The sequence below is a fragment of the Anomaloglossus baeobatrachus genome, chromosome 5, assembly GCF_048569485.1.
Source record: "Anomaloglossus baeobatrachus isolate aAnoBae1 chromosome 5, aAnoBae1.hap1, whole genome shotgun sequence".
NCBI lineage: Eukaryota > Metazoa > Chordata > Amphibia > Anura > Aromobatidae > Anomaloglossus > Anomaloglossus baeobatrachus.
In genome coordinates, this window is record NC_134357.1 from 27,167,988 (window position 1) to 27,181,917 (window position 13,930).

The 13,930-nt window shown below is 45.2% G+C and overlaps 1 protein-coding gene across 1 annotated transcript in view; it reads right to left on the reverse strand.

The window, feature by feature from the left end:
- Positions 1–9,921, reverse strand: part of LOC142312588 (uncharacterized) — a 34,289-nt gene extending 24,368 nt beyond the window's left edge. Inside the window, exons 1-4 of the mRNA XM_075351577.1 lie at positions 9,863–9,921; positions 8,288–8,424; positions 4,604–4,699; positions 3,732–3,803 (exon numbers count right to left, since the gene is read on the reverse strand). Coding sequence (XP_075207692.1) covers positions 3,732–3,803; positions 4,604–4,699; positions 8,288–8,424; positions 9,863–9,921 — 364 coding nt within the window. The remainder of the gene's footprint in view (positions 1–3,731; positions 3,804–4,603; positions 4,700–8,287; positions 8,425–9,862) is intronic.
- Positions 9,922–13,930: the final 4,009 nt, after the last annotated feature.

Sequence of the window (13,930 nt, forward strand, 5' to 3'; positions counted from 1 at the left end):
AGGCTGGGAGGAGAGAGGCTGATGCTGGGGAAGGCTGATGCTGAGGGAGGCTGGGAGGGGAAAGCTGATGCTGGGGAAGGCTGGGAGGACGGAGGCTGGGAGGAGAGAGGCTGATCCTGGGGAAGGCTGGGAGAGGGAGGCTGATGCTGGGGGAGGCTGGAAGGAGAGAGGCTGATGCTGGGGGAGGCTGTAAGAAGAGAGGCTGATGCTGGGGGAGGCTGATGCTAGGGGAGGCTGGGAGGAGAGAGGCTGATGCTGGGGAACGCTGGGAGGAGAGAGGCTGATGCTGGGGACAGAGAGGAGAGGCTGATGCTGGGAGGAGAGAGGCTGATGCTGGGATGAGAGAGGCTGATGCTGGGAGGAGAGAGGCTGATGCTGGGGGAGGCTGGGAGGGGGAGGCTGATGCTGGGGGAGGCTGATGCTGGGGGAGGCTGATGCTGGGGGAGGCTGGGACGAGGGAGGCTGATGCTTGGGGAGGCTGATGCTGGGGGAGGCTGGAAGGAGAGAGGCTGATGCTGGTGGAGGCTGATGCTTGGGGAGGCTGATGCTGGGGGAGACTGGGAGGGGAAGGCTGATGCTGAGGGAGGCTGGGAGGGGGAGGCTGGGAGGAAGGAGGCTGGAAGGAGAGAGGCTGATCCTGGGGAAGGTGGGAGGAGAGAGGCTGATGCTGGGGAAGGCTGATGCTGAGGGAGGCTGGGAGGGGAAAGCTGATGCTGGGGAAGGCTGGGAGGACGGAGGCTGGGAGGAGAGAGGCTGATCCTGGGGAAGGCTGGGAGACGGAGGCTGATGCTGGGGGAGGCTGAGGCTGGGAGGAGAGAGGCTAATGCTGGGAGGAGAGAGGCTGATGCTGGGAGGAGAGAGGCTGATGCTGGGGGCAGAGAGGCTGATGCTGGTGCAGCATGGGGGATGGTGCACGATGGGGGGTGCGCAGCATGGGGGATGGAGCACGATGAGGAGTGCGCAGCATGGGGGATGGAGCACGTTTGGGAGTGCGCAGCATGGCGGATGGACCACGTTTGGGAGTGCGCAGCATGGGGGATGGAGCACGTTTGGGAGTGCGCAGCATGGCGGATGGACCACGTTTGGGAGTGCGCAGCATGGCGGATGGAGCATGTTTGGGAGTGCGCAGCATGGCGGATGGAGCACGTTTGGGAGTGCGCAGCATGGCGGACGGAGCACGTTTGGGAGTGCGCAGCATGGCGGATGGAGCACGTTTGGGAGTGCGCAGCATGGCGGATGGAGCACATTTGGGAGTGCGCAGCATGGCGGATGGAGCACGTTTGGGAGTGCGCAGCATGGCGGATGGAGCACGATGCGGGGTGCGCAGCATGGCGGATGGAGCACGATGGGAGGTGCACACCTCCCCCAACACACACAACACACCACACACACACTGGGAACCACAAACACCGCCCTACACAGACACCCACACACACAGACAACGCTGCACACACACAACACCCAACACACAAACACCGCGCCATACATAAATATACGCACATATCATGCAACACACACATTGCACAAAACATACCTCCCCCCAAAACACACCACACCCACACAAACCGTGCAACACATACACACACACCGCTACAGACACACAGCGCTCCACAAACAACGCAACACACGCAACACACACACAACACCGCTCTCACCCCCCGCCACACCCAGACAACACCCAGAACATGTACAGCGCCTACACAAACACTTGGTAACTACACACGACAACATCTATATATATATATAGATATATATAACAAAAATCATACATTAACTACACAATACGTAAATTCTAGAATACCCAATGCGTAGAATCGGGCCACCTTCTAGTATATTATAACGTGGCTTTAATTTTCATGTGTCTATATATATATATATATATATGTATATATATGTATATATATATATATATATAAATATATATATATATGTATATATATATATATATACATATATATATACACACACACACTCACACACTCAGTACAACTGCAAATGTTTTAGGCAGGCGTGGAAAAAATGCTGCCCAGTAAGGATGTTTTTAAAAAAATAAATGTTAGGCTATGTGTGTACCACCCCGCGGCCTCGGCTGTGACCGCCGAGCCGCTCGGGTCCGAGCTCGTGTGTGTCGGTGGCTCGAGCGCCACCGGACCCGGGGGTCACGTCGCTCTGGAAGGGGTTGTAGTGGCAGTGCACGCAGGGGTTGTGGGGTGGTTGTGTTGTACAGCTTGTGACGCCACCCACGGGTTGTGGTGATGATGGACACCACCGCTGCGGAGAAGGTACGGGGGCTCGTCCGGGATCGGTGTAGTGGCGCAGCTTGGTGTTAACCCCTCCGTGGGTAGGGGCGGTGTGTCCCGGGGCCCGGTAGTGAGGTTGCAGGGCGCGGGGTTGTGGTGAGGTGCAATGCGATGCCCGAGGGCACTGGTGTACTCACGATTAAACCACGCAGAGTCACTGGTAAACCAAACGGGGTGACGAACGGGGCCCGCAGCCGGCTGCAGTTTCTCCAGATCGGTTGGTAATGTCCGCCTTTCTCCTGCACCTGTATGTGATCTTGGCTACTGTGCCTGGGCACTGGTAGCCCACTCCCCGGCGTATATGTGTCGGAGGAGCCCGTTTGCCTGCAGACGCTGGCCCCTTGGATCTCTGGCCTTTGACGGTGGCTCCTATCCGGATGGGTTGGGCTGTTGCCTTCAATCGGGACTTACGTGGGAATGAACCCCTGAGGTCCAGACCGCAATAAGTTGATTTGACTATGGTGGTGGCTTATAGCCTAGTTCGGGGTCTGAGTACCCTGCCTGGTGCTCCGGTTAGCTCCACGGTTCGGTTCCGGCGGACCACTACCCTGTCCCGGTCCCTTACGGTTCCGCCGGTCATATTCCCGGTCTCCTGCAGGCGGCCACTACCGTCTGCCTGCCTGACTGATCTGAGGTCCTAGGCTTCAACTCAGGCCCCAAGCAGAACTGACTCCTCTCACTCCTCTCTCCTCACTTAATCTCCTTCCAACTCCTTGTGTTTTCCTGCCTCAGGCCAGCAGACTCCTTGGAGGGCGTGTCTATCCGCCTGACTCTGCCCACCTCGTGTGCCTGTCTGACTCTGAGGGAGGCAATCAGGTCTTTTGGTTGACTGATGGTACCTTACTGGGGTGGGGGTGTATGTGGTGAGTGTAATGACCTGTGTCCACTGGAGTGTCCAGGGCGTCACATGTGCACAGGTTGCAGATTTGTTCGCAAAAAAATCTGCCCCAAATCTGCATCTCTTGACAGGAAAAACGCAGCTGCAAAAAACGCATGTTTTGCAGCGATTTTTTTACTGTATTTTCTATCTTTTTTTATGTGTTTTCTCTTTGTTTTCAATGGTGAAAACACAGCTAAAATCCCAGAAAGAATTGACTTGCTGCACTTTTTTCTGCAACCAAATCTGCAAGGAAAAAATCCTGAACGTGTGCGCAGCACTTCAGGATTTTCCTTGACTTTGCCAGCATCAGGATTTCCATGCAGATTTGGGAAAATCTGAAAGCAAAATCACATGAAAAATAATGCAATAAAAAATGAATTTTTCAATCAGCAAAATGCAAAGTAAATGTACAATAGAGAAATTAAATCAAATCGTTTTTTGATGACTGCGCTTTGCCTTAAAAGCAGCATCAATTCTTCTAGGTACATTCACCAAACATCTTATCTTAGACAACCAACCAAAAATCTTCATAGATATAATTATTGACTTACCAGAACTGTTTGTCTTGTTCAAACAAACTTCCTTGTATAATTCATTTGTATATTTCTGTATGGGTTGATAAACTTAAAAAAAAAAAACACAACAAAAAACAAAGTTAACTCAAACATAAAAAAAAAATAAGAAAAGACTTAAAACATTAAAGGATTCTCTTATGAAAGCTATTTATCATTCAAACGCACTGGGAACGACACAACGTTCTTGATGAGTCTGGGCCCATAATGTCTACCCCAAAACAGTATTAAATAAAAACATTTTCATACCATGCAAAAATCAGTTTTTCTCCCACTCTGTTTATTTGCAGAACACTCCAATTTTCAAAGTAAATATTCAAAAATATGATAGTGCCCCTTACTATAAAGTGCAAATACTGTATAGCATTGGGAGTGTCTGACCAGCACCCCCTCATCAATTTATGAACAGCTCCACACCTCTTCATGACTACGGAGCATCTGACAAGTTACATGCGCCTTTGAGTGCCTCACCAGAAAAGTTACCTCAGTCAGGGACTAGTGTAGGGAATGCATAGGGAATGCCACATCTTATCCTGACCCCGTCGCACCCCCATCGCAGCTCTACCCATTTTGATATGCCAATACTCTCCGACTTGTGCCTAAATTTTGCAACTTTTTAATACAGGTAAAATATATGTTTGTACCGTGTTAGCCAGTAATTTTTAACAGCAACTTTTTAAAGCTTTTATGCTATAATTCTGGCACTAAAGCATTGATAAATTCGGCCCATAAAGTAGTTGTAGTCTGGGGCGAGTAGGTAAAAAAATTGTTCCTCCAAAATAGTGTATTTCCAGTCGTACAGGACATAGGGATGATATCTGTACCAATGGCCTATAAGACTTGTCACTTACCAAGAGCTTCAATAATGCGGATAAGGATAATATTGATTCCTAAGAGGACAGTAATAATCGCACCTTTCCAGGACGGCGTCCAGACCCTCCGCTTATCTGTAGTGAATACATAACAATCATTATGAAATATGTGGTATATATTAATCATTTTACATTGTAATGGAGCTGAGATTTAGGGGATGGAACTGGTAAAACACCAGGTAACAGGAGTTTTGAGTATTTTTAAACTAAGATCTGGCATATTTAGGGCTTTCAGGATCAAGTGATTTAGTTGATTGTTTCATTATTGCATTTCAAAAAATATAATTTTTCCGCTGATAAAGCTAAATGAGAGGTTTCTTTGTAGGATATACAATATTGTACTTTTTTCCACAAAATATAATATGCAGAATTACACACACAGGGATCTATTTTTATATATTACTGCAGCAATGCAGCAGCGTGGCATGGAGGTGATCAGCCTGTGACACTGCTGAGGTGTTATGGAAGCCCAGGTTGCTTTGATAGCCACCTTCAGTTCGTCTGCATTGTTGGCTCTGGTGTTTCTCATAGATTCTCTATGGGGTTTAGGTCAGGCGAGTTTGCTGGGCAATCACGCTCAGTGATACTGTGGTTAGTAAACCAGGTATTGGTACTTTTGGCAGTGTGGACAGGGGCCAAGTCCTGCTGGAAAATGAAATTTCCATCTCCAAAAAGCTTGTCGGCAGAGGGAAGCATGAAGTGCTGTAACATTTCCTGGTAGACGGCTGTGCTGACTTTGGTGTTGATAAAACACAGTGGAGGTACACCAGCAGATGACATGGCTCCCCAAACCATCACTGATTGTGGAGACTTCACACTAGACCTCAGCAGCTTGGATTGTGGCCTCTCCACTCTTCCTCCAGACTCTGAGACCTTGAATTGCAAATAAAATGCAAAATTTACTTTCCTCTGAAAACAACACCTTGGATTACTGAGAACAGTCCAGTTCTTTTTCTCCTTGGCCCAGGTAAGACGCTTCTGGCGTTGTCTATTGGTCATGAGTGGTGACACAAGGAATGTGACACTTGTAGCCCATGTCCTGGATACGTCTGTGTGTGGTGGCTCATGAAGCACTGACTCCAGCAACGTCCACTCCTTGTGATTCTCCCCCAAATTTTTTAATGGCCTTTTCTTAACAATCATATTAAGGCTGTGGTTATCTTGGTGTTTGTGCACCTTTTTCTACCACACTTTTTCCTTCCACTCAACCTTCCATTAATATGCTTGGATACAGCACTCTGTGAACAGCCAGCTTCTTTACCAATGACCTTCTGTGGCTTACCCTCCTTGTGGAGTGTGTCAGTGACTGCCTTCTGGACATCTGTCAAGTCAGCAGTCTTCCCCATGATTATGTAGCCTACTGAACCAGACTAAGGGACCATTTTAAATGCTTAGGAAGCCTTTGCAGGTGTTTTGTGGTAATTTTTCTAATTTTCTGAGATAATGACTTTTGGGTTTTCATTGGCTGTAAGCCATAATCATCAACATTAACAGAAATAAACATGTGAAATAGATCCCTCTGTGTATAATGAATCTATGTAATATACAGGAATAGATCCCTCTGTGTGTAATGAATCTATGTAATTGATGTGTTTTCCTTTTTGTATTGAATTTACTAAATAAATTAACTTTTTGATGATATTCTAATTTATTGAGATGCCCTTGTATGGGGGTTGATATAATAATATTTTGGAATATGCTATAGTTGTGCAGTGAGAAAAGAGGGTGGAAAAGGGAAGTGATGTAATATTGTGTTATACAGTTTATGTGTTATAATATTTTCAGGATATTATACACTACTGATTTATAAAGCACTGGAGAAACCTTCAATATTAATGTGAACTATAGCAAATGTCTGTTTCTTTTCTTTCTCCATTACTTTCCCCTTAAAAGGATTGTTGTCTCCTTTCAGAAAAATCTAGTCTACGGATGCAGATTTCCTTTTTAGCAAACTGGTTTTACTCATTCTTCCCTACTGTTCTTGGTTTTTGTTACTGTTTGTAGCATTGACGTCCAGTCACACTTTTTTTATTTTTTACCAATCCTATTAGGGGACTTGAAGCTGCGATCATCCGATCTCCTGTGCTATACAGACAAAGCGTCACCGTCAGCACCGATCTGTACAGCAGAAAAGCTAATCTTGTGTGAATGCCGGTGTACGTCATGACAGTGACAGGATTCATCAGCTGATCCCCAAGCTGTCATAACAAGCCTTCGGCGCACCGTGATCATGTCATGGAGCCACCAATGGGGGCAGGGAATGATGCGCTCCCTGCCGGGGTGAGTTAAAAACCGGGCATTAATCATACCCAAGCACAGCGCTGTTCTCTTGAGTGGTTCATACTCGTAACTCACTCGAACTCTTGTTTTGTTTTTTTTGGAAGTTGGTTTCCAAACCTGAACCTCAAACCTCAGGTTCACTCATCTCTACTAGTGATGTCCCAGTCAAACCCCTTATTTAGTCTAGAGTTAAATTAAAATAAAAAAATATGCAAAAAGGATAAAAATATAAAAACAATATCAAAAATATGCTCTAAGTATCTACTTTTTTTGTTTTAGAGCATGGGTCCCCAATTCCAGTCCTCAAGGGCCGCCAACAGTGCATGTTTTCAGGATTTCCTTAGTATTGCACATGTGATAATTTAATCACCTGCACAGTTGATAATTCCAACACCCATGCAATGCTAAGGAAATCCTGAAAACATGCACTGTTGGTAGCCCTCGAGGACTGGAGTTGGGGAACCCTGTTTTAGAGAATGCTGTAAAAAATAAAACATACACATTATGGAGTCGTCACAACACTATATGTATTATAATAGTAACTAACATTCCATAAAATAAACATAGTGCTGCCATAATTGTACTGACCTGCAGAATAAAGGGACCTAGTGATTTATCATAATTAAAGCTACAAATCTAAGTTAAAGTAGTTCATAAAAAAATGTAAAATGTGAAATATATCATATTATTTTTTAAATATTTTTTTGCCTATTTACATTTTTCCTCTATGTCATCGAAGTCATGAAGCCTATTCTTTATTGATCATTAAAACCATTTGAACTGAGCAGCCTCATGAATATAAGTGAAAAACAATTTACAGTCCTAAAAAAGTGTCAAATTCTGAATTTATTTTATAATAACAAAAAATACAAAACTAGTTAAATGTATCTCCTGTGTAGTCTGATAAATACATCGTACACTTTGCATTGGTCAAATTTTACCAACCCAAAATCTGCTTCATATACTTAAATAAAATATTAGACATTGTTAACTATTTATCTTATTAAAACCCATTATTTTTAAAAACTGTCTTACTTGGTATCTCCATTTGTTTTGCAGTAAGCAATCTTCATATAATGTAAATGTTCTGGTCCTTCTCATAGACTGTGGTCTTTCGGACAGTGCGCACAGTGTCGCTCTTCCTGTGAGAGGTCTGAGAAAAACATCATGTTACAACCTAATCAGGAAATTAGTGGTCAGGAAACCATTGTCTGCCCTTCTAAAGCAAGGGAACTCGTGAACCATATTTGGACAGATTAACTGATTTTAGACACTATTCTATTAGTTTATATGAAAGTCTAAGTCCAAATTTATCAACAGGCTCTCATACCATTTGATACATTTGGTGTACTTGTCAAGTCTAAAATTAACACCACCTATTACTTGGCTTCCTTTGCTCTAGAATTTGTACCATATTAGTTTTTGCTTGGTACACGCTGACACATTTCAGGTCAGCAAACTCACCCTTTCCTGTAGTCCTCACACCCTCGCAAAGAAGTGTCAAAAACTCATAATGAAAGCTAAAATGTCCAACAAATACAGTTAGTGATGTGTCTGACGTCTTATTTAATTAAGTGTGTTAATTTTAAGTCTGTCGGGGTATGCTCTGACTTAAGGTTGCTTTACACACTGCGATGTCGGTAACGATATATCGTCAGGGTCACGTCGGTAGTGACATACATCCGGCGCCGTTACCGACATCGCAGCGTGTAACACAAATGAGCGCCGATCAACAAGCACAAAAACGTGAAAAATCGTTGCTCGTTGACACGTCGCTTATTTCCTTAATATCGCTGCAGCGACAGGTACGATGTTGTTTGTCGTTCCTGCGGCATCACACATCGCTGTGTGTGACACCGCAGGAGCGACAAACATCTCCTAACCTGCCTTCACCGGCAATGAGGAAGGAAGAAGGTGGGCGGAATATTACGTCCCGTTCATCTTCGCCCCTCCGCTTCTATTGGCCGGCTGCTCAATGACGCTGCAGTGACGTCGCTATGACGCCAAATGCACCTCCCCCTTGAAGGAGGGTTTGTTCGGCAGTCACAGCGACATCGCTGACAAGGTATGTGCGTGTGACGCTGCCATAGCGATAATGTTCGCTACGGCAGCGATCATCACATATCGTGCCACCGACGGGGGCGGGTGCTATCGCGCTCGATATCGCTAGCGATGTCGCGGCGTGTAAAGCCCGCTTAAGTGTGGCAGTAGAAAGCTGATTTGAAGTCTATCCATCTCAAAAATTTCCAGTTGTATTCAGGTTGAAAGCAGACACATACAGAATCCTAGGTTCTACCACAAAATGGGACTTCATGTTATTGGACACTTTCCACTGTGTTAAATGAATTTAAAAAAAAGTCTCCATTATCTTTACATAATCCTTTTCAATACTAAGGATGTATTGGACCTTGTTGTCCAAGCAAAAGCTCTCTATTTTAAAATATTGTGAATCCTTTGAGTGGTAGCAAACACAGGAGATTATTTTATCAAAATGCCTCTACAGCTTTTGATGCAGTTTTTTGAGCCAAAACCAGAAATTGATTTCCTTTCCCTTTGAATTTATTTTTGAAATAAAGGAGGCAGTGATAACAAGTGATAACAAGAAGAAAGTCTAATCAGCATCTGCACGAAGAGTATATTAAAAAACAAAACTTTTTTCCAAATCCATAATAGAGAAAAACGTTAAAACAGCAGTGTAGACAGAGGTCTACAGGTTTCGAGCAGAAAACCGCTCTTCGTCATGATTGGTCATGATTAACAGCAGTTTTCCCCTCTAAACACTTAAACCTCTGTCTACTTAAACCTCTGTCTCTGTTTTAATGTTTCTTTTTTATCAATTTGGAATAAAGTTTTATTTTTCATTATACTCTTCACGCGAATGCTGGTAAGACTTACTTCTTCTCATCATGATTCCTGGTGGCCAACCCAGATTTTCCGTGCACCGCACCCACATCTCACTTAGCACCTTGTGAACTGATCCTTTCTTTGCTGCTGATAAGAAGTGGTTTGTTGGCCATATTGCAGTGCATCGATAGTAGGCATGCATTGTCAAGATAACCCAAGGTAGAGATTTAATCCTGGATTCCTGGGGCCTGGTCATTGGAGATGCCTCCATGAATTGAGGGCCAAAGCAGTTTGTCTATAGCAGGATGGATAGTCGAAGCCTTAGGGGAGCTTTACACGTTGCGACATCGCTTCCAAAATATCATCGGGGTCACGTCCTTAGTGACGCACATCCGGCGCCGGTAGCGACATCGCAACGTGTAAATCCTAGGTGCGACGATAAACGATCGCAAAAGCATCAAAAATCGGTGATCTGTGTAGCGTCGTTCATTTTCATAATGTCGGGTCGACCGCAGGTACGATGTTGTTTGTTGTTCCTGCAGCTCCACACATCGCTGTGTGTAAACTCGCAGGAGCGACAAACATCACCTTACCTGCGTCCCGACGGCAATGCGGAAGGGAGAAGGTGGGCGGGATGTTATGTCCCTCTCATCTCTGCCCCTCCGCTTCTATTGGCCGGCCGATTAGTGACGTCACGGTGACGTCGCTGTGACGCCGAACGCACCTCCCCCTTGAAGGAGGGATAGATCGGCAGTCACAGCGATGTCGCCGAGCAGGTATGTGTGTGTGAAGCTGCCGTAGCGATAATGTTCGCTACGGGAGCAATCACCACATATCGCATGTGCGACGGGGGCGGGTGCTATCGCGCTGGACATCGCTAGGAATTGCTAGCGATGTCGCAACGTGTAAAGCCCGCTTTAGAATTTGATATGGGTATGCTGCACAGTTAGTCACCATGAACTCTCTGGTAGACTGATTGGGTAAGAGTTATCACCGATATACCAGAGAAGGTCTTAGGACCACTCAACTGAGATGTTTAACTTGGAATGCAGATGAATACAGCTTAGCATCAGTTGAAAAACTTGCCAATGGGTTTGTGTAACCATATTTTAATGCCCATAACTTTCTCCTATGACAGAGTTGTATGATTGCTTGCTTTTTGTGGGGCAAGCTGTAGTTTTAGTGGAGTCATTTTATGGTATGTAAGACTTTTTGATCACTTTTTATATCTTTTTTTTTGAGGAGGTGAGAATACTGAAAATACTGGTTATTTTCTTTCTTTTATAGCATTTACCGTGTGGGTTAAATAATTATGTACTTTGAAAAATTGGACTTGATGATGCAAAAAAAAAAGCTTTTTTTTTTAATTTTTGTATTAGGAAAAGAGTAATGTTAACTTTTATTAAAAAGAGTAGAAAACTTCCGGATCCGGTCGTGGCTGAGGTGCCAGCATAGAGGGGAAGCTCCTGCCATCCCCCTGAGACACCGACGATAAAATAATACCCGGGCAAGTGAACGAGCCGAGAACAGCGCGTCTGGGAGTCGGAACCAAGAAGCTATGGAGCGGTACCTGCTGAGGCGTGCGGGCGGGGGAGAGGGGTCCTGGAGGAGCGGTGATCCTGACAGGCAGCGTGGGGAAGAGGAATCTGACATAGCGCCGTCGAGCCTGCTAGAGGAGGAGCCAGAGTCCTCAGTTCAAGACATGGTAACGAGGAGCAAGAGGGAGAGAAACGAAGAAGATGTGAGCGAGGGGATGGAGGAGAATGGAGCAGGAGAGAGATGGAGCCAGGGGTTTGAAGAGGGAGGATCTCAGTGGGAAGATGAAGGCGACATGGAGGAAGAAGAGCGAGAGGAGGAGGAGAGCGTCAAGGAACGGGGGCACAGAGGCGCAGGAGGCAGGGCTGACATAGCAGACAAGCAGTATAAGGGGTCTAACCATGATCATGGACATATCCACCAGAAGCTACATATTAGATATAACAACACCCCTCATAAAGGAAACAAGAAACAGCCGGGCACACCATTATCTCAATCCTGCAAATTACTGGGAGAGGGAGGCAAAGGCTCAGTACAAAATAAGAAATCTAAGAAAATAGCACCACCTGCAGATCAAGACAAATGCACGCAGGAGGTCAATGTGGATTATAAAAAGCTGGCTGCAAAAGTGGCATCACATCTCTCAAAAGAGATTAAAGTGGCCATTGAGACAGCCATACACTCATCATTAGCTGCTATGCAAAAGCAGATAAACGTCCACGCATCTAGACTGGCAGAAACAGAACAAAGAATATCTGACTCTGAGGAGACAATACTTGCTATCCAAGAGCAAATAGCAAGTCTAGTGAAATCTAATGTTTATTTGAGAGATAAAGCGGAAGATTTGGAGAATCGGTCGATTCGAAATAATTTGCGTATTGTGGGGCTGCTAGAATCGGTATCTTTGGGACAGCTGGATAACATATGTGAGATGGAGTTACCTCAGGCCCTGGGCATTAAGGCTAAATTTACAGTGGAAAGACCGCACAGAGTGGGACCACTGAGACAACAAGAAGCGAATAAGGAAGAGGATCAAAATCCAAACAAGAAAACCCCGCTGAGAGCTAGGCAGGTGATAGTCAAATATCTTGATTATAAACATAAAGAGGAATTACTGAGGGCCTTTAGAGACAGACAGCGACCATTGCATTACCAAGGCAGTAGATCGCTGATTTTTGGAGATTACTCAGCCGAAGTCTCCAAAAGGAGAAAAGAATTCAGCAAAGTATGCTCATTCCTGTATAACAAAAAAGTCAAGTGCCAACTGCTATACCCTGCCTCACTGAAAGTCAGAAATCTCAATGGCTCGTTTGCATATTACAAAGACTATAAAGAAGCAGAGCGTGCTCTCATGGCAGAGCAGGATAAGAATCGGGCTGACAGACAAGATAGAGGAAATAATGGAGAAGAGACTAGCAGAGGAGGATCCCCCAGGGGCCCAGGGAAAGATCTGAGAAGCTTTGAGGAGCAACCGTGGGCGGAGAGCAGAAAGGTCAGGAGATTGAGCCCAGGACAACAAAACAATCCTCGCTTAGAACACAGAGACTAACTGTTGGGAAAGGTTCATGACAACTGAACTGAGCTAGATATTGCTGGTCCTGGTATTTTTATATTTTTTTTTCTCTCTCCTCGCCTTTGTCCAGGAACGGCATCCAGACACAAATGAAGTGGATCTGCTCTGAGTGCTGGGACGGCCACCAGAAATCAGAGCTAAGTTGGATTTGAAATTCTTATAGAGGTCCTATCGTACTGTAACATTTTCGGCATATTATTTAACGCTCGTTCATGTGACTCATGTGAATCCGGGGCTAGAACGTATACTCTAAGGGGGGGTGACTAGGGAGCTCAACAGTTTGGCTAGGAAGAGAGGAAGTCATCAGCATGGCGAAAAGAGCCGTAAATTTCCCGGAAGGGAAAACTTGTTTTACAGTTATTTGTTTATTGTTATATTTGTTATACTAATGTGGGGAAATGCTGTGTCAAGCCTGGGGGGCAAATTCTTTACCTGGCGATAAATGTCTTGTCTCTTGTGAGTTCAGGGCCCACAGGGGAGGGAGTAGTAAGAGCAAAATACAAAGGCAAACATGGTACAAATAACTACGTGGAATGTTAAAGGCTTGAGATCACCTAACAAACGAGCAATAATATTAAGACATCTGAAAAGACTAAAAACACATATTGCATTATTACAGGAAACGCATTTGGGGAAGGGGGACTTTTTCCGCATGAAGAAATACTGGGTGGGTAACGTATATGGGGCAGAGGCACAAGGTAGGAAAGTGGGTACTATGATTCTAATACATAAACAGCTCAGCCATGAAGTATTGACACACGAGGCAGACGATCAGGGATGGTGGCAACATTTAACAATCATTAGTCCAGCGGGTAAATTAAGTATCTATAATGTCTACGGTCCAAACTCCCAAAAGAGCATATTTCATGATGGCATAAAGGCCAACATACTAGCAGATGGGGAGACCATCATCATAGTGGGAGGTGATTTTAACACAGTCCCAGACTCAGCTGAAGACAGGAGGAGGGGGAAGGAGGGGACAGGGGACGTGGACAGAAGGCCGGACCATAGGGATGTAACATTAGAAGACGTGGGACTGAAGGACATCTGGAGTCTAACTCACCCGCATGATA